General features: G+C 40.9%; 1 protein-coding gene across 1 annotated transcript; it reads left to right on the plus strand.

Moving 5' to 3' along the window:
- The first annotated feature begins 925 nt into the window (after window positions 1-925).
- Window positions 926-18341, plus strand: HADH (hydroxyacyl-CoA dehydrogenase). The gene is made up of 8 exons (XM_042811723.1): window positions 926-1075; window positions 4492-4620; window positions 5557-5714; window positions 10321-10447; window positions 12059-12148; window positions 13472-13544; window positions 16740-16856; window positions 17882-18341. The coding sequence occupies exons 1-8, from the start codon at window positions 941-943 to the stop codon at window positions 17998-18000; spliced, it is 948 nt and encodes a 315-aa protein (XP_042667657.1). The 5' UTR covers window positions 926-940; the 3' UTR covers window positions 18001-18341.
- Window positions 18342-19755: the final 1414 nt, after the last annotated feature.

Below are 19755 nucleotides of genomic sequence, written 5' to 3' on the forward strand. Positions count from 1 at the left end.
GGGTCAGAGAGCCTCAGATGGAGGGCAGAGACGGGGGGGTGTGACGTGGGGAGCCGGATGGGCCCAAACTGGAGCACTTGTGGGGACTAAGCGAGTGTGAGCCCAGCTGCGTGGAGAGCTCCGTGCAGAGGAGGGACTGCTTGTGGAAGTCCTGGGCTTAAAGCCTGGAGTTACTGGGCAGGTAGTTTGGCATAAGGCTTTGTAGGGATTTTAATTACGTGCTTGGTCATTTGTACACCCAGAGGGCCTGGTAGCCCCGAGTCTACTAGGGAGAAGCTGTTTCTGGCAGCCCCTCACTACTCCTGCCTGATCTGCGCTTGGATGAGGCTTAGCGAGAGCATTTTCATTGCAAAGTACACAGACAGGAGAATACTTTGGCTCGTGTTAGGAGAAAACAAGTCACTTAATGTTTACCCCTAAGCCTGCTCAAGGAATAAATGCTACCGTTACAGCTGCTGCTGGCTCACAGGAACTAGATGGAAAACGCTGGCAGCCTGTATCTGATAGGGTTCAGTCAGTAGCGTCTATAAAGGAACGACTCACAAGTTGGTGTGCAAGGCCAGGTTCGATGTGGCCCTGGGCGCATTCTAGCTTGGAAGCACGAGGTGCTGCCGTGCCCCTGCCTTGGAGACGCTGGGTCAGCGGGCACAGCTTGAGGGAAGGACGCTGCTAAAGGACGGAGAGAGGAGAGGCTGCCACGGGCCGGCTGCCCGCCCCTCGATAGCGAGGAGCAATAACAGCGCACGGCAGCACGCTCCCTGCGCTAACCTCAGCGTTCTTTCTGCTCGGGGGCGCCGCTTAGCACACCTACACACGTGCGTCCCGGGGCAGAGCGCTCAAAGCCCGAACAGCCGCCCCCCGGGGCGGAGCGCGGCCTTCGCCCCGCCCGGCCCGCAGCCGAAGGGCCCCTGGCTCCGCGCTGCGCGCCTTCGCCATTGCTATGGCCTTCGCCACCCGCCCCTTCGTGCGTGCGGCCTCCTCCTCCGCCACCGCCGTTACGGCGGCCGCCAAGAAGCTGATCGTCAAGCACGTGACGGTCATCGGCGGCGGCCTCATGGGCGCCGGCATCGCCCAGGTGAGCGCGGCGGGGCGGCGCCGCCATGGCGGCCGTGGGGCGGCTGTCCCTCGGAGCGAGCGCCGCGCTGCGGAGCGGGTGCCGCCGGTTCGAGCCTAGCAGCGGCGGGTCCCAGGCCCTCCTGCCGCCCTCTGGGTGTCGCGCCGCGTCCGCGTTCGTGTTGTGCTACTGCTGGTGGCCCCGGAGCTTCTCCCGGAGCCGGAGCGGCCTCCTCGGCCTTCGGCTGTGCGAGGTCAGAGGGGCGGCGGCCGTTGCTGCCGTCGCTCGGCTTCCAGAGAGGCAGGAAGAACGGAATTTGGTGTTTTACGTTGTTGAGATGGCTTTTAGGACAAAGCACGGGCTGTTTACAAGCCGGAAAGTATGTAATAACATTTGGAAAACTCAGAGCTGAGAAAGAAACTTCTGTCTTGCCAGTGACGCTATTATTGGTTCTTTAAATAGCATGCAGTGCCTAAGATGAACATCAGGCCCTCTGTCACGTGCAGCACTATCAAGTGGTTAATATTTACGGAGGACTTACTTTCCCAGTGTTTAATCACTGGCCTTTGGCTCTCAAGTTCATCTTTAACCTGAGAGCTGCGTGACCGAGCAGTGTTGCTAGTGATGGGAGCCCCGGGCGTTTCCTCATGCACAGAAGGATCCCCGTGTCCAAGCTGCCAGGGAGCGCTCCCCAGCAGCACCTCGAGTGTCTGGCAGCCTGCATGTCTGCCCCTTTCTCTAGGTGGAACCCAGCAAGGAGGTGTGAGTTTGAAAACTGCAGTTTTTCTTTTCATTGGCTTAGAGGATTTCCTTCTCAGAAGCATTGAATTATTTTTGTGGCAAATCTATAGAAATCAGTGAGTTGCTTATTAACTTCTTGTGTGTGACCACCTTTCTGTACTTTGATATTAGAAGTTGAAGCTTCCACTGAAGGAACCTTTAAAGAATGACTTGGAGTCATAATCGTAGAATCTATCAGTACAAGCTGGGAGGTGTAAGGATAGAGCACAACACTGCTGAAAAGGACCTGTGGGGGCACTGGTGGATGGCAGCTGGACATGAGCAGTGGTGTGTCCTCACAGCTCAGAAAGCCAACCATACCCTGGGCTGCATCAACAGAATTGTGGCCAGCAGGTCAGGGAGGTGATCCTGCCCTTTGCTCTGCATTGTGAGACCTCATCTGGAGTAATGCATCCAGATGGGGTGGGGAGTCTTCAGTACAGGAGAAGACTCTAAGGAGTACCTCTTAGAGTACATCCAGAAGAAGGTCATAAAAATGACCCAAGGGATGGAACACCTCCCTGTGAGGACAGGCTGAGAGAGCTGGGCTGTTCAGCCTGGAGAAGAGAAGGCTCCGGGGAGACCTGAGAGCGGCGTTTCAGTGTACAAAGGGAGACTGTAAGAACGAAGGGGACAGACTCTTTAGCAGGGTCTGCTGTGACAGGACAAGGGGAAATGGTTTCACGCTAGAAGAGAAGAGAAGAGTGGGTGTAAGGAAGAAGCAGTGAGATGCTGGCACAGGTTGCCCAAAGAGGAGCTGGGTGCCCCATCCCTGGAAATAGCCAAGGTCAAGCTGGAGGGTCTCTGTGCACATGATGGAGCTGTTATTGTCCCTGGTCAATGCAGTGGGGTTGGACCATATGGCTCTTAATCAAATGACTCTACGATTCTGTACCTTGATACTAGAACCTGAGGCTTCCACTGAAGGAACCTTCAAAGAACATATCAACGGTTTACGGGCTGGTTTGGCCCAGTTCTGTGACCAGCAGGGTGGAGAGATCTGCTGATCCATGCCTCCGGAAAAGGGAAGCAGGGGACCCCAAAATAATTGAAAACAGTGGCAACAATCTGAGGTGAAAGAAACTAATTTCCTAAATACAGTATCAGCAAAACATAATGAGAGAGAGAGAGAGAATGTCTGAAAGGTGGATAGGCCTCACCACAGTGCTGAGGTGAGAAGTGCTGTCCATTTGAGCAGACGGAGAAGCGCAGGTGAAGAAGAGAACATCAGGTGACCTTGCCAGGAGTTATGTCTCCTTGCTGACCACAAAGCCTCCTGGGGAAATGTAGTTCTTCTTCTCCGGACAGGCACCTGGAACTTGAGCATCAACAGTCAAACCCCAGTGCATTGCGTGATGTTATGGCGTGGAATACTGATAATCAAAAATCATAAAACCATGACAGAACGCTTTTGAAGAAAATTGTTCTCTTGTTTGAGGAACATGTGGCATGTAAGGGTTGTAATTGTATAGGGAAAGAGACTGCATATACTGTTAGATTGTATTTTAGAGAATCAAGAGAAACTTGCAGTGTTTGTTAGTAACAGAAGTTGCAGTCTTCTGCTAAAGACTGTTTTGTTGACCACCTGCCTCTGATTTATCAATCTAAAATTATCTCAAAACAGGTGCGATTACGACAGAGGGAGGTCACTTCTGTGCCCTGTTAATGAAGATTTTCTTCTTAGAACATTTAAATCATGTCTTTCTCCTCCTGTCAGGAGAAACTAAACTGTTATGGCTGAAACCAGGAGTTCATAATTTTTAATTCTGCTATATGAAGAGCACTTCAGTGGGAGAAAAGCATTAATTGACTCCCTTACAGTGTCATTTCATCCGTAGTATCTGTTAAGATCATTGGATAGAAGAGCGTACGTGTGTGTTTGAATTGGTGTGACTGCTCGCTGTTCTTTTCTCTAAATGTCTGCATGGCAAGAATGAACTGGGAAAAGGGTCATCTTCATTCTTCTGTGATTCTTTGCTATCTGGTCAGCTATGTTCTCGTATAACTGTAAATGGATAGTCACCAAAGCATTTATTTAAGTGTGCTTGATAGTGACTTTCCTTCTGAAGAGTGGGTGATCTTGCTTTGCCATTGCAAATGATCATCAGCAGGAGAAGTGTTAGGAATGGAAGTTCAGGCTTGGCTTAAAAATTTCTTAGGTTGCAATGGATTTTATGAAATAACTGCTATGAAAAATTATTAAAATGAAGAAATTGATGGATGAAGGAAATGTCCAACTGCAGACTAACGCCTTGTTAGAGTTGTAGTGCTTCTGTCTGGCATTTTTTTTGTTTTGCTGGAGTAATGAGGAATATCAGATGAGAATAGGGCCATGCTTTTCTTCCAGAGATTGATTTTTTTTTTTAAATTTTTTTTTCCTTTCAGTCAGCTTTGTTGGAGTGGGTCTTGTGTGTCTCCAGTTGCACATCTGCAGACAGCTCGGGGAAACAAATGGATTTCTTTTTCTCTAAAGTTGTTTTAGTCCTTTCTCTTCTGCCCCAAACGTTTGCAGGATTTTATGTTTTCTAGTCAAGCATGTAATTCTTGATTCAATATGTTGTTGTTGTCTTTTGCTTAATCCTAGTCAGTTGTCTGCCCCTGGACAAGTCAGTATGGTTGTTTATGATCTTGATGTTGAATCTTCTTTTAATTTTCAGGTTGCAGCAGCAAGTGGTCACACTGTGGTGTTAGTAGACCAGTCAGATGACATCCTTAAGAAATCTACAAAAGGAATTGAAGAGAGTTTGAAGAGAGTGACTAAGAAGAAGTTTGCGGATAAGCCTGAGGTTGACGTCTTTTTATTTCCACTGTTGGGAAAACATAGAAGAATGGAACTACTGTATGGAAGTTCTGATGTTGTTTCTAGTTATGCGTTACAGAACATACTAATATACTGGCTTACGTATACTTGCATACATAATTATACACTGGTATTTACAGTTAACAGCATGAGTAGTGCAGTAAGTCAAGGAAAATGAGAAAGTTTGTTTGCATGAATACAGAAGGCAAATTACAGTAATTACAGGATATCCAGAGCAATATATCTTATCATACATAATTATGGGGAGTCTTTCAATCCAGGAGAAAACTTTGTATGGTAAATATATGACATTATGTTTTCTAGTGTACAGGTACGACTTCTCTTGTATAACATTTCTGCTTTCCCGTTCAAAGTCTTGGGAATTTTTTTATTTCTGTCCTCACAACGGCTGTCAGTGGTTGGCACCTTTGATAGAAGATAAAATCCTCTCCCTCCTCCTCACCTCATTCTCAGTGGGAATCTATAGCAGAGTGCAGGCCATTTCACTTGAATGAGCTAGCACCTGTCATAGAAGTGAATTGTGAAAGCAAAACGTTACTTTCCTGAATGGAAACAACACAGAGGTTTGAAATAGAAGTTCCTCTCTGTGAAGGGCAAGTCCAGTTTTCTCAGAAAGTACTGATGGACCAGTCAGTTGTTCACTTAGACTCTGAAGCTGAAGGTTGGACTGCAGCAAATAGTCTTCCTGTTAATAATTTCAAGGATCTCCTGTTTGCTTCAAAGTAGACTTTATTTAAAAAAAATTTGTGTCAGTGAAAGCATAGCTCTACGTGTTTGGGACTTTCTGATTGATTTGGAAATACAGCAGCATGCTTAAAGTTCTGAGGGCTTCAGAGCACATATGGGGGTTTTCATGTAAAAAGAAATGAAATAATTATTGCACGTTCTTGGAATGTTTCAGGCTGGTGCTGAGTTCATTGAGAAGACTTTAAAGAACCTCACAACAAGCACAGATGCAGTAGCAGTGGTTCACAGCACAGATCTGGTGATTGAAGCCATTGTGGAGAATCAGGAAATTAAAAATGACCTCTTCAAGAGGCTGGACAAGTTTGCTCCAGAGTATGTACATTTTTTTCCTGTTTTATTTTGAACTTGCCCCTTTGTTTGTTTGTTTGTGTTTTTTAAATGTGGTTTGGTTTTGTTGCACCATTAATTCTACATTTTCTGAATTAATTTTCTTAACTCTGCGCTGGTCACATTGCATGTGGTGCTTGTCCTGCCCAATTCATACACTGCGAAGTCTTTCAGGTGTATTCATCGGTTTATTTGCTTGTTGCATTGCCTATTTGATGTGTTTCATGGTGTGATTAGGCATAAGATCTGTCTATCTACTCAACAGGCCTGCTTTTTCCAAGTGGAGATGCACAGCTGTAGAATAAGCTTTTTCTGGTACAGATGAGTTATGGTCAGTATACTTCTTCCCATATTTAAATAGGGAAGTGGAGTGAAATATTTATTTTTAGTGTGCCCAGCATGAACAAGTTTTAAGAAGTTTCAGCCTCTTAACTGTAAGTCACAGTCAGCTTAAGCAATGCAAGTTTACTTTGTATCGGAGGAGTTCTGAAATAGTTTATTGCCAGTTATTATTTCTTGTACTCTCTGGATTACTTAAAATCTTCAGAATTTTCCTTGATAATTGTTGGAGGGTTACTGTTCAGTTGTGTACAAAACCCAAAATCCTCTTAAGCTGAGTATGCTGCCTCAGGAGCTCGATCCTTGTAAGGGATGACTCAGAATCACAGCACAGGTTGGAGTCCTAACTAGTACTCTTAAAGCTGGGAGTGTTGGCTAAAAGGTACTCTGGGTTGTCTAACCACAGGACTAAACTAGTTTTAGCTTGTATATAGTGTCGATAGAGCAAAGATGTTATCGTTAGTTGACTTCAGCCTAGGGAGGTTTTCAGGCTGCGTCACATAGTGTTCAAAATCACCTGGCATTTCTGAAAAGAGTGAATGATCACATATACAAGAAAAACATTGCACTGACAACAGGCTAACTTGCTCTTGGCCTTAGTCTGACAAGCCAAGAAAAGAAAGTAGCTGCCTTTGGCAATTACCACCATACCTTGTCATGACTAGGTTGTCTGTATTATAAAACAGACCATCGTTTGAGGTTTTTCTCTGTATTCAATAGAGAAAATTAATGAGCAAATTCAGGTATGTTAAATAGCAAACTATCTAGAACCTGATAGCACGCAGAAATAGGAACAAGGATTCGGTGCCTCATTTAATTAATACGCATATTGGGAAAGCTTAAAGTATTTGTACTCAGACTGAGTGGTTTATAAACATTACTGTCTCGAAACGTCAAATTTTACCTTAGAGAGTATTACAAAGTCTGGGGACTATGAAAGCATGACTCTTCAAGGCTGGGAAAAGGGACACTGACATTAGACAGGAAATCTTTTAAAAAAGGAAAACTCAGGATGGCGTTAAATGCATGGTGTAAAGGCTGAAAGAAAGGGAAGCGGATGGTGAGGAACATGAGCTGCAGTGCAGGTGGTCTAGATGAAAAGAGAGCAAGCTACTGGAGCTGTGAAACTTAGTTTCCAAGTGTTTAAAATAGTAGCTGTTAGATACAAACAGCAGTATGTCATTTTGTGAATAGCGTAGGAAGTTCTAAATTGTGTGAATAATATGAGGAAGGGTAGCAATATCTTGTTAGTGTTTTTCTGTGTTTTGAATGAGGAAGTGGACTTTGCTTGTTCCATGTGGCACTGTGATGGGAGGGTAAGCTCTCCCTGTCAGCACAGTGCTGTACTGCCTTTGCTACATTGGACACTTGGAAGTTTCTGGAATTACTACTTGAGCTGAGTGTTTCATCAGCTTAGTGGAGGTCTTGTGGCTGATCCATGAGGAAGGTAAGATTTGCTTAAAGATAGCTCTGAGTCTTGGGAGAAGTTTTGTAACTGAGATTTTGGGCAGTGATGTCATTTTGAACTGTGTACTGTAATTATGGAAGGCCAGGCTTCTGAAGAGGTAGGTCTTAGCTTAACTCAAATATTTGCATTTAGTATAGGGTTAACAGGTAGCTGACTGAAACGTGAAGGACTGTGAGTTATAGTTGATTAGACAAGATCATGCCTTTGGAATATCAACTTTCTGATGCTTTGCATCTTTCTTCTTTTGTGTTCTATCCTGGATTTTGTTTTCATCCTCAGCTACAGTGCCACATATTTCTCTCTTGTATTTGTGCTACAATGGCCTCTCAAATTAGGATGACTACTAAACTAAAGCATTGCATCAGAAACAAACACAACAAAACAAGGTTATTTCCACTTCCTTTTTTTCCTCTTGAAAAGTTCTATAATTCTTCTGAAAGAAGATCTGTAAATGGAGAGGAATGAAGAAGGTATTCCTTTGTGAGAGTTTTATTTGGTCATTATGTGGGTCCAGAGTGAATTTCTAATAAGTTTTCAGAGAAAATGCAATGAGCAAGGAGAGTTAGGCAGGCCCAGAATTCAAGGTATTCATCATCTGGATAACTGTCCAGATAAGGCTGTGAGTGCCCTTTCTTGGTCTCAGATCATCAGTGAGCACATCCTGAATGCATCCTCTGTACTCTCAGCAGAGCTTTGCAAAAGTGTTTGCTTTTTCAAAAGTACTCCAAATGTTGTGTAATCTGCCATCTGGTACAATGCTGTGTGGTGGTTATCAACATCAGGATGGGTGATTAAGTGTTGCCACCAACTTTTGGGTTCTGTTTTCCTTTTCTTGTGTTCAATTAGTCCTCACATTTCTGCACTGAAAAGATGAGGCTGGGTTTTTGTGGTGTTATTTTAATCTCCCTGAATCTTTCATAATTTTGGGGACATTGGAACCCTGCAGCACTTTCCAACCAGGATAATAATAAGCTTATGAAAAGACTTTTCAGATATTCAGTTTCTCAAGAGCTTTTGCCTTTTGTTAATCTCTGGTGGAAATGTCCATCAGCATCTCTTGGTCTAAGATTTATCTCTAAACATGGAAATGCAGCTGGGAACAGGCCAGTGGTTTTGGACAGTTCACTGTATTCAGAATCAGTGAGTTATGAAAGTGTTATAAAAGAAGTGTTCTTCAGCTCTCATTGCAGAATAAGCTGGACTTTAAAAGCAAGTTTTGCTGAAATGATGTTTCTCTGGTGTTTGACTTTGTTCTTGCTTTCTTTCTGTGACCCACTAGATGGCACTCAGCAAAAGCATGCTGATGGCTGAGAAAGTACCAAGAAAGCTTTGCTAGTATTGCTGCTTTCGTAAACCTTCAGATTCTTCTGTCACCTGAAGCATAAATAATGTAATCTATGTCATGGAGACATGCAAATTCTGTTTTACACTTCATTTAAATCAATTAGTTGTTCAGAGCAGAACAGTGTAAATAAAATGCCCTTGTACACAGCTTAAATGTAATGTTTTATTTCCCACTGCTTTATGTTACATGAGGTTATGGTGTTCACCTGCAGAAGCGATGCTGAAGTAAAATCTCTTGCTTTAAGTCCATTATTTTGTGAGGAGTAATCGTTTCTGGTTTTACAAATGGGTTCACTAGATTTTCATGAGTGTATTTGAATCCAGGAGATTTTCAGTGAGTGTGAGTGTCAGTTGGATGCGTTGACCTTTCAAGGTTGAAACTATGAAATGTAAAATACTCTTTTGTTAGCTTGCCTAAGAACAATGTGAAACCTGCTTTATGGTGGAGAAATAACAAAAACAATATTTGTAAGGAACATGAACAAGAATTCCTTATCCTTAACAAATCCTCAAAACTGAGAAAACATGATAAAAAATGGGTCTATGGTTAGATGTAACTCTTTGGAAGGCTCTGTTGTGAAGCTCAGTTATGTCTTAGTGAAATGTAAACAAAATGCCAGTCTAGATTAGCATTTGATGAACCCAGTAGAATAATTTTTGAAAGGTAAATAGGATAGTCCAGAATGGAAGGTAGGGCTTCATTTCTAATTTAGCTTTTGATTCTCATGATTTGGAGGAAGTCGTATGTGTAAGTTTTCTGTGTGATGTGTTTACATCAGGGTGTTGAGATTCTGAGGTGTTTCTAAAAAAAAAAAAAAAAAGTCATAAATTGGAATAATAAGTGTGGTTTAAGTCTGGGTGAAGGGCTTCATCTTTGTCTTGAAACTCATGTGATTTTGTTTATCCTTTAAAGTGCCATATGTAGTATTTTTTTAATTTCCTTTTTTTGTCCTATTACCTCATGGTGGTAAGTTTACTCACTGTTTCTGCCACTGCTCATTTAAAAAAACAAACAAACAAACAAACAAATTACAAGTGTTTTCAAACCTCCAGAATGCTTGCTTGACATCTCAAATGATCGGGTATCCATTGAGATGATTAAAAAATTGGATTTGGTTTCCAGGATTGCTAAAGGAATTACCTGGGATAGATTTGAGGCTCTGAAGGAAGAGAAAATCTACCTGGAGAATCTTCCTTCTTTGACCTGATGCAGTATTCAACATGCTCTCCCAGGAGTCAGAAACTCGCACAGCTCATCTAGTGGTTTTTCATCATTGCTTAATTTATACTGCAGAAAAGGAAAGCAATAATCTGCAGAGGTATTTCTAAGAGTTCCATGGTTGGTTAGCCAGTGGATGTCTACTAACGTGTAGTGCACCAATCTCCTACTGTCAGAAAGATAGCTGTCATGTTTACAATCCATTTGTTTCTTGTTTCCAGGCATACAATATTTGCGAGCAACACTTCATCCTTACAAATCACACAGTTGGCTAACTCAACCACCAGGCAGGACCGATTCGGTGGCCTCCATTTCTTCAACCCTGTGCCTATGATGAAGCTTGTGGAGGTAAGAGTCTTAAAACAGACTAGCAACAATCACTGTGGTGAGCATTTGTTTTGACTGAGAATTGAGTTAGATGAAAGGGTAGATCTCAGTTTGCAGCTCCTCTGATGTGGAATGAGCTACCTCTAGTGATAAGAGGGTGGTGCAGTCTCTGTCAAGGAGCAAATTGAACAAACTGAGGTAACTCCTGTCTCAAGGCTCCACAGTTATCAGTGAACTACCAGCAGATGTGCCCTTTCTGTCATGCAGACTGGCTGATTAATAAGAACTATTGGCAGCTCAAAGTAAATCATCTACTGACTGACATTGATTATAACAGCGTGGGCTTGATTAGAAAATGATCTGCAGATGAACATCACTGCCTTGTGACTTATGAAACAAAGTCAGTCATGTTTATTCAGTGTTCTAGATGAGTTGTCTGGAAAGATTTAAACTAGTTAACATTACAGTGTTCCACAATCAGCAAGGAACCATGAAGAATTGCTTTTAGGTAGCTCTTTGTTTTCCAAAGTGTACAAATGTGGGCTATATCTTGTAATTTGTAATAATGCTTAAAATGAGAGCAGAACAATAAATAAATGGGTATAGGAGTCTGAACTTCAAAAGTAAAGGTCTCATTGCAGTAAAACTGTCAGGTCTTTCTTCCTCTGCTTTTATTTCTCGTCTGCCTTTCCTCACTCAAAAACCAGACCGAAACAAACAAACAAAAAACCCCCAACAGTTTGTCTATGCAATAGAACTGGAGACAAGCATAACCACAAAGGAATTTGCATCTCTGGGAGAGTGTGTGACTGTCTAGATCAGCTGGAGCTCACAAGAAATTATGTAAAAATTAACTCTACCTTTTGGCCAGTCTGCTGCAAAATTTCGTGTACTTGTTTTATAGTGGTGTCAGAGATCATGGAAATCCAGGCATAATTCCTTAGGCTGACATAGACTTCCTGTTTTCTCTGCTGAGAACTACTTGTCACCAGTAATTTATTTGTGGAGATGAAATGTTCTGTGCCTTGTTTCAAGTCTAAAACATAGAGTAGTCTATAGAAATCTAAGCTAAGCTTCTGTGAAGTTTGAAAAATACTGAAGATATCTATCAACATTTCTGAAAACAAAACAGAGCAATCTCTGTATGACTGTTGCAATCAATCTTAGTGATGTTTTTTCATCTGAGTTATGAATGCCCTAACCTAATGTAATGTCACTCTGCTTGATGAGTAGTTTGCATAGGGTGCAGGATGGGTATTACACCCTTTTTGTCAAGAACTCTCCAGTAGATTTTCAAGAGTGGTGCCAATGTGTTTCCCAAGGTAGCAGAGATTGTGACTTCTAAATTTGTTCTATTATATTATGATCTCTAAATGGGATTCCTGAAGGATAGTACCTTTTATTTTTCATACTGGCTGAGTGGGAAAGTATGGCATAGGTGTATAAAATTTGAAAACGTAAAATGCTGAATCTGTCTTAAAAATAGATCTCTGTGTTTGTCACATATATATCCACTGATTATTATTTTTTTTAATACTTTTTTTTTGTGTTAAATTCTATAGTAGTGTTCTGAAATTGAGTTTAATTGTTGTATTGCTCACAAATGTGCTTATGCTCTCCTTTCCTGCCCAGGTCATCAAGACTCCAATGACTAGCCAAAAGACTTATGAGTCGCTTATGGATTTCAGTAAAGCAGTAGGAAAAAGTCCTGTCAGTTGTAAGGTGAGTACAGTTTGGATTCCACAGAGTTCAGAGGATTTGTTCTTGAAAACTTGCTTTTAAGGGGTGGTTTTGAGTAGGTCATAAGAGCACATTAGAATTTCCAGGCTTGTCCAGATTCTCTTCCCTGTAAAAAACATTGTGACATAGGAAATTCCCATGTTGATCTCAAATTCCTCACATTAGAGAGGTAGCAGCACAAGTATCAGAGTTTACACATTTTATTTCTCTTTTCCAGTCCTGTGGAAGCCTGGGCTGGAAAGCTTAAGCAGGAGCTCATCTTTGTCTGTGTTAGAGGCAAGACTGCTGCTACTTGTACTGTGAAGCAATTGGCTGGGTTCCCCCTGGTTGTGTGCTCATCACAAGTTTTTCTTAAGACTGCAGTAACTAGACCCATATTCATCTTGGTTGCTTTGTAATTTGGCTTTTTTTTCTGGAGGAATGCCTTGCATCCTAAGCACACTTTTTCCAAATCCATTAAGCTGTAGTTGGGGAAGCTTCATGCAAGCTATTGCCTTGAGTTTCACAGCCCCCAGGAGGCATTTGGTCGTGAAAATAAGGGCCTGAAATCTAATAGTTACCTGTAATTCAGTATATGAATGTTGGTCTCAGATTTTGTCTGTACTGCTACGTTGCTGTGTGGCCTTAAGTAAGTTCATTTTCCTGTTTCAGTTGCAGTTTTCCAGTGTGCACTGTGATTAGGTAGCGTGATATATGATGAGATATTTTTTATAAACTAGCTTGAGTAGAGAATAATGCAGAAATGACATCAGTCTCAAAAAACAAACAAAGCATCTTGGGATTTTTTTTTTTTGGTTCTTGTTTGCTGAAGGAATTGAAGTGATTTGTGTGGAGTTCTCTGGCTTAAGTAATGAGATAAAATAAAGTGAATCAATGAACATGTGGAACAGTTGAAAATATGAAATAATACTCTGGAAAGCTCTTTCTGTATTTTTGATTTTGTTCAAAGCTTGCATTAAATAAAAATACTGCTAGGGAAGAACTTCTTTTATCTTTCCAGGAAATTGTATCAGCAGAATTTTACTGAGGAAAAGGCATTTTCCGCTGAACCACATTAAGAGTAATGAATTGGACTCTTAATTGTTCTCAAGCATGATAAAATGTTTATATGCCGTGCCTGGTTTGTGAAACTCATTGTGTTTTAATAGCTCGCAGATAAATCAGATGAACAATACAATTTAGAGCATGCCAGAAGTTGATGATTTAATAAGTATTTTCATACTGTTACTTGTCATGTATTATTTGAAGATAGTGGTAAAGAATGTTTATTTAGAATCTCTTTTTTTTTTTTTTTGCTTTTCTTAGGATACTCCAGGTTTTATTGTAAACCGTCTCTTGGTGCCATATATGATGGAAGCTGTTCGACTTTTTGAGAGAGGTACTTCTTGGTTTATTGACTTCAGAGAATGTTGAAGTATGATGCTGCTAAGTGTCCATTCAGAAAAATGTTTGGATTACCTCCAAACTTTCACACCTTAAGGACTGGCAGTGCAAAGGGTACAGCAAGATTGAACCAATCTGTGCATCTGAATAGATCTAATCTAGCATTTGAAATACCAGAGTGCACGGAGTTGGAAGTTGCTTATTATCAATATGGGAAATTTTTGCTAGTATGAAGCATTCCTGGTTTGGAAAGATGATCTTTGTACTATTATAAAAATTTTCTGAGCCAGCTGATCAGAAGCCCACCTCTCCTAAGAGGAGAATGGGATTCCCAAGAGAACATTATGGAAATGCCTGAAAATTGCATGATGGGAGGACCTTTAGGAAAGGCATCCAAAGGTTCCTTTCATTTGGCTTTTGAAATAAAACACCGATTTTCAGGTAGGACAAGAAGTATAATATTCAGTATCACATATTAGTGCTGTCATGCAAGTGATTTGGGCTTAACCATTGCTCTGCAAATCCTCCTGTTCCTCTTCTATGTCCCTTTTTAAGCATAGCTTCTTTAGGACTTTCTGTGTTATTGTTGGTCACTTTGGTGCTAATTAACTGAGGGTAGGTGGAAGTAAACAGAAATCCCTAAAGAACCACTAGATTTTCAAAGCATTGACAATTGTTTAGGAACGAAGAAAACAAGCCAATAATGTGAGTGGATAGAGAAAATTTTGGAGTCTAATTGCTTTTATTTCAAGTGTTCTGCTCATAGCAGCACGCTACTTAATGATGTCATTTGAAACATTTTGTTTTTGAAAACACCACTTTTTATAGATGAAAGCACTGCATTATCAGGATTCCACCAAATATGCTTTAAATATTAAAAATCTGTTTTATATCATACAGAAGGAATGGCTTGATCTCCAGAAAAAAATAAAAGGCAACACTACTCGTTTATCCATCAACAGATGGATAATTATGTCTCAAACAGAGAAAAGAGCAAATTTTAGTGACTTGAAAGGAGAAGACATGAATGGAAGGGGACATAATTCTTTTAGAAAAAGTCACAGTTTTAAGCAGCATGTGGGTGTTTTAATGCATGTAAGAGAGGTGCCTTTGTTGAGAGACATGTATTGTTGCGTATATTTCAGGAGACAGTAGAACTTTTAATTAAATGTAGAAGGAAACAGTCACTGAAACTGTATGTTAAAATTGACTGCTTTCTGCCTAGGCAAAGCAGTATTTTGATTTCATCTTTATTCTGTTTGTATTTTGTGCAGCAGTATAATATTGGCAAACTTCTTCTATGTTTTTCTTTTTAACTTCTAAAACGTCAGTGTAAAAATCTCATTAGTATTTGATGGCTGTTCTCTGGCTTTTGCTTTTTATTGGATCCGATTAAATTGTTATCACATCTTTGCATTAATTTGTGGGGTAGACACTTCAGCCACATTATCAGCCGTGATAGTGAGAAATTTGGGTCTCTTTCTTGGCAGCCCCAAGCCCTGAAATGCCAGGGCATTCGTCAGTCTTTAAGTCTTTACTTACACAGAATCTTCATGGGTTAAGTGGGTAAAGACTTAATACAATTTTGCATAGGCGAAATACCTTTAGCGTATCAACAGTGATTTAAACGAGGGCGTATTGAAATACTAGCATATGATGGTCTGTATTGCCCACTTGTTAGTAGCAAACCAAAAAAGCAGTCAGTTGTCTATGGAAATCTGCAGTATACCGTCAGACTGCCTGGACCAGGAGTGCAACACTTGTTTGCTTCTTACTGTTTCTAATTGCATTGCAATGCAGCTGCAGGCTGGCAGGTGACAAAGTGGGGTAAATCTGTTGGTAGAAGTACATGTACATCATCTTAAAACAAATTGAGTGCTTACGTGCATTTAAATTGGGACTAATTATCCAGTTTCTCAAAAATAAATTTTTAAAATTAAAAAGGAGTTGTCATCTTTAAGGAGTAAAATGAGATACATGCCAATTATTGTTTTGTACAAGACTACTACTGAAGCTTTTGCCTTTATAGGAGATTTTTGATCTGCAAAGAAGTGCACTGCCTTTATCAAAATACGTGGTAGAAATCTGCTTTTGTGACAGTATAAAACATACATTCTCAGCAAAAGAATGAAGTCAATATTACCTATGGCCATTGCAGAGCAGCATTGATGCAGAAGTTATGAATTTCCGATCATTTAGATTTTTTTTTATAATCCTGGGGATGAAAAATTTTTCTACACCTCTGCAGTCTCTTCAAGTCACTCCTCTCTGCCATCTTCAATACCTGATGGCCGTCCTCTGCTGAGAGCTGCTGAGACACATGGTGCAGCTGCTGCTGCTCCACTCCCCCCTGCCTAGTCTGTCTGCTGGCCATCACTGCTTCCCGTAAAAGGAGTGGTGTATGGTAATTTGCACCTGCACCGTGGCAGTTCCAGGTGCCACAGGCTGGCATCTCAACAGAAAACTGCTTTAACTAAAGTGTAAACTGATGCACTGTTGTAAGAGCTGCAAGGGTTGAGGCATATACATTTAAATCCAGGACTTTGTTCTCCAGGCTGTTAACTTTAGGCAAAAGGATGGTATGGATGTCTGGATTAGTGGGAACTGCAATGAAATGAAGTAGTGCATATTGGCTTATTTGGCCATATCCCTGACTGCAGGAGCTGCTGTCCAGAGGAGCTGGATATGTCCTGTATTAGACCTTGCCTTCTGACTGTTGTACAGGAAGGGTTGCTCTTGTCTTGTATGTGATCCAAAAAGTGCTGCTAATATTGTCAAGTCGAAACACTGAGTTGCCTCAAAACAAAACTCTTTCATTCTTCATGATGGCTGATTCTTCCTCCAGTCTTTCAGGTAGGTTGAGCAAAGCAGCTGTGGCTACTTCAAAAATCTATATTGAAATGCAAGGGAAAGATAAGAAAATCGATATCAGGTCTGTAGGTGGTTTGTTGTTGTTGTTATTTTTGTGGTGGTGTTTTGGTTTGGTTTGGTTTTTTTGTGAGAGATTCATCTTTATCCTCCAGCATGGACTTCTGTGTATGCAGACCCCAGTTTTTGTGGTTCTGAAACGTGCAGAGATTTCAGTGAAGAGCTGCACCAGTGTGAAATAACATCTTGTTAATTATTTATAAGTGGTGCCAAGTAGATGCAGAATCTTCTCTGTTCATCAAACTGTCAATCTTTTCTCTAGGAGATGCATCAAAGGAAGATATTGATGTTGCTATGAAGCTTGGGGCTGGCTATCCCATGGGTCCATTTGAACTGCTGGACTATGTTGGTTTGGATACCAGTAAATACATTATAGATGGTACTGCATACTTATTTTCTTTTTTTCTCCCCTTTTTAGAAAACTTGTAGATGAATGCTGTAGTGAAAATCTGACTCCTAACTAGCTGAAACTGCATGCTTATGACACAGTTTTCTTAACTGTTAAAGAGAAAGGAGTGAGGATTCTGTTCAGAATGCTGTATGAGTACAGCGTTTGTATTGTATGCTTATCTTACTGATGGAGATATAACAAGTGCTTGCTTTGCTGACTGCATCAAGTTCCTGTGGAAAATATTAGTAATGTCAGTGGAACTTTATATAATTAAAAAATAGGCAGTGGGGAAGAGAAGCATGTAGTGGGAGTGTAAGACGTTCTCACAGAGAGCAACAAAAGTTGAACTCTTCAGTCTTTTTCTGCCAGCCGTGATGTTGTTCTCAGTTAACAGGGAACACAGAAAATACTTTAAAAGATACGGTTATACCATCTCCCTTTCATTTCAGCTGGTAAGTGGAGAATGTATGCGCAATAGCAAACAAGTGGTGTAAATATTCTCCAGGCAGAATGTCGCTTTCAAAATAATGTTGTCAATGAAATCACTTCTGCTTTTAGCAAGCAGTGCCGAGTAGTGTTATTTCACCCCAACTGACCATGTCTTTCACAAATAGAAATGAATCTTGGACCTTTTTTTCACTTGAATTTCCTTTCAGCCTATTTTTTTTTTTTTTTAAGTTATTATTTCCTCATACTCAGTCTTTTATTTTCTATTTTAGAAGTTTTCCTTTACATTTTTTGAGGTATTAAAAATCAACAGTTGTGGAGATCGTGAGATTATGAGTTGTTGTGAGCACATCACTCCTACGACTAATTGCTCGCTTTGCTCATAACTATGGCAACTAGCATGGTTTATGAAGCTGTATTGAAAGGTCTTGGAGAATTTAGAGTAAATTTCAAACCTTCTTCAGTTTGCTAACCTCTTAACACTTTTCTAAAGAGATGGTGAATTCTATTACTTTTGCATATGAACAGAAATGTTTCACATTCATCTGCTTCTTTTCTCCCATTAGGATGGCATGCACTAGAGCCCAACAATCCTCTTTTTCTACCCAGCCCACTCCTGGATAAACTGGTACAAGAAAAGAAGCTGGGTAAGAAGACTGGAGAAGGATTTTACAAGTACAAATGAACTTAAACCTCGAGGGGTGTTAAACTGTCTCTGTATGCTATTCAGCATTGCAATACTACAGGTGAATTGTTTAAACCTTCCCAAAGGTGCATTTAGAACATAACTCACCTCTGAATGGAGTGATTGCACTAGATAACTATCTCTCTGCTGACAGCTTGATTTGGTAGATTATTTTTCTCATAATTCTGAAAAGCTTTATATGTACAGTGCCTTCATGCAGATGTTGATTGTTCAGGTGCAGGAGAGAATGACAAGTCAATTTATGTATTTGAAGACGATATGTTAATGGGAAAAATTCAAAAAATAACACTTTCTTGAAAATAAAATTTTCAACAATTCTGTATCGATTGCCATGGTCTGTGGTTGATGTACTTGGTTGTAGTCCACTGGGTGGCAGTCTCTTTTCACTCTGGTAAATGTGGTGGAAAGGCAGCAAGTTGTTTCATTAGAGTTTTCCTTAATCGTGATGCTAACGTGAAGGTTTGAATGAACAAATTCACCTCTTCGAGTGCCGTATTGTTTAAAACAGTCCTGCATTGGCAGGCTGTCAACATACACAGGAGGGTCCCAGTGTCAGCGTTTAAAAGCAGAACTCATGATTTGTGTTGGGATTTTCTGACGCTTACAAACCTGTCAAGTATATATGCACGTAAAAACAGAAGAAGTCTGCAAGAAGTGTTTGTAAGTTTGGCTTGCTATTTCAGAAGAAACTTCTTTTTCTCTGTAGCAAATAGGCTATTTGGAAGTACTTAACTGTTGGATGGGGATAGTTTATTCTGTGTGGAATACTGTGCCAGGATGAGCAGAGACGAGATGAAGGACTTCAAATACTTGTCCTTAAATCTAGATCAGAACACGTAGTGATAATTGAACAACTGAGGACATTGAAATCAAGGTAAGCCTTTTGTTTTGCTCCTCAGTGAGGAGGCGTGGAATCTCTTGTTGGATTCAGTTGATGAAGTACAGTTGAGTTTGTCAGAAATAGGGTATTAAATAGTTACTCCTGATTTGTAGATGAATTACAACTACCCCTAACAGTCTAAAGATGTCTCTGAGGCTTAAAGAGTGGATAACAAAATGAAGGAATTGACTGTCTCTGTTTTCTTCCGTGAATAATGTTTCCTAGCCTTTGCTATGCCCGTGTAGAAGTACGTGAGCTGCCTTCCACTGCGTGTAGTGTTGACTGTCAAGGCAGGACTTCCTGCCTGGTTGGTATGTTACACTAAAGCATGGTGTATTAGCCCTGCTCTCAACACTCAGCTCTTCGTGAATTTTTATCAGATTGTGGGAAAAAATGAGGAATAAGAAAAGAAGGAAGTAAGGGTATTTGGTTTCCCACATTGCCTGCTTTTAAAACCTTTAGTCTTTATTACCATTTTTTGTCAGCAGACCTCACAGATTCAGAGCATTTGCCCCACTTCCGTCAAAGCCTTGATGTACACTTGGCACAGCTTGGAAGCAGCTTGACAATCAACAGCCGAGGAGTCAGACATGAGCCCAGCTACTGCAGCTGGGAAGACAGCTCCAGATTCAGCATCTGGGTCATGTCAGCTGCCAAATGTGCTCCATCTATGGTCATCCTCACTGCTGACACGGCTGGGGTGAAAACAAGAGTACAGCAAACTTTACAGAGGGAACTGAAAGCAGGATCCTCATTGGAATGGAGGAGAATGTTCTGGATGAGGGACTTGCAGAGTTTGGAGTGCAAGAGACAGCAGTAAAGTTTCATGCAAAGAAGAATGAAGTGTAGTTTAG

This window comes from Centrocercus urophasianus, unplaced genomic scaffold (genome assembly GCF_019232065.1).
Source record: "Centrocercus urophasianus isolate 14NV4802_14NV808 unplaced genomic scaffold, USGS_Curo_1.0 seq_13, whole genome shotgun sequence".
Taxonomy (NCBI): domain Eukaryota; kingdom Metazoa; phylum Chordata; class Aves; order Galliformes; family Phasianidae; genus Centrocercus; species Centrocercus urophasianus.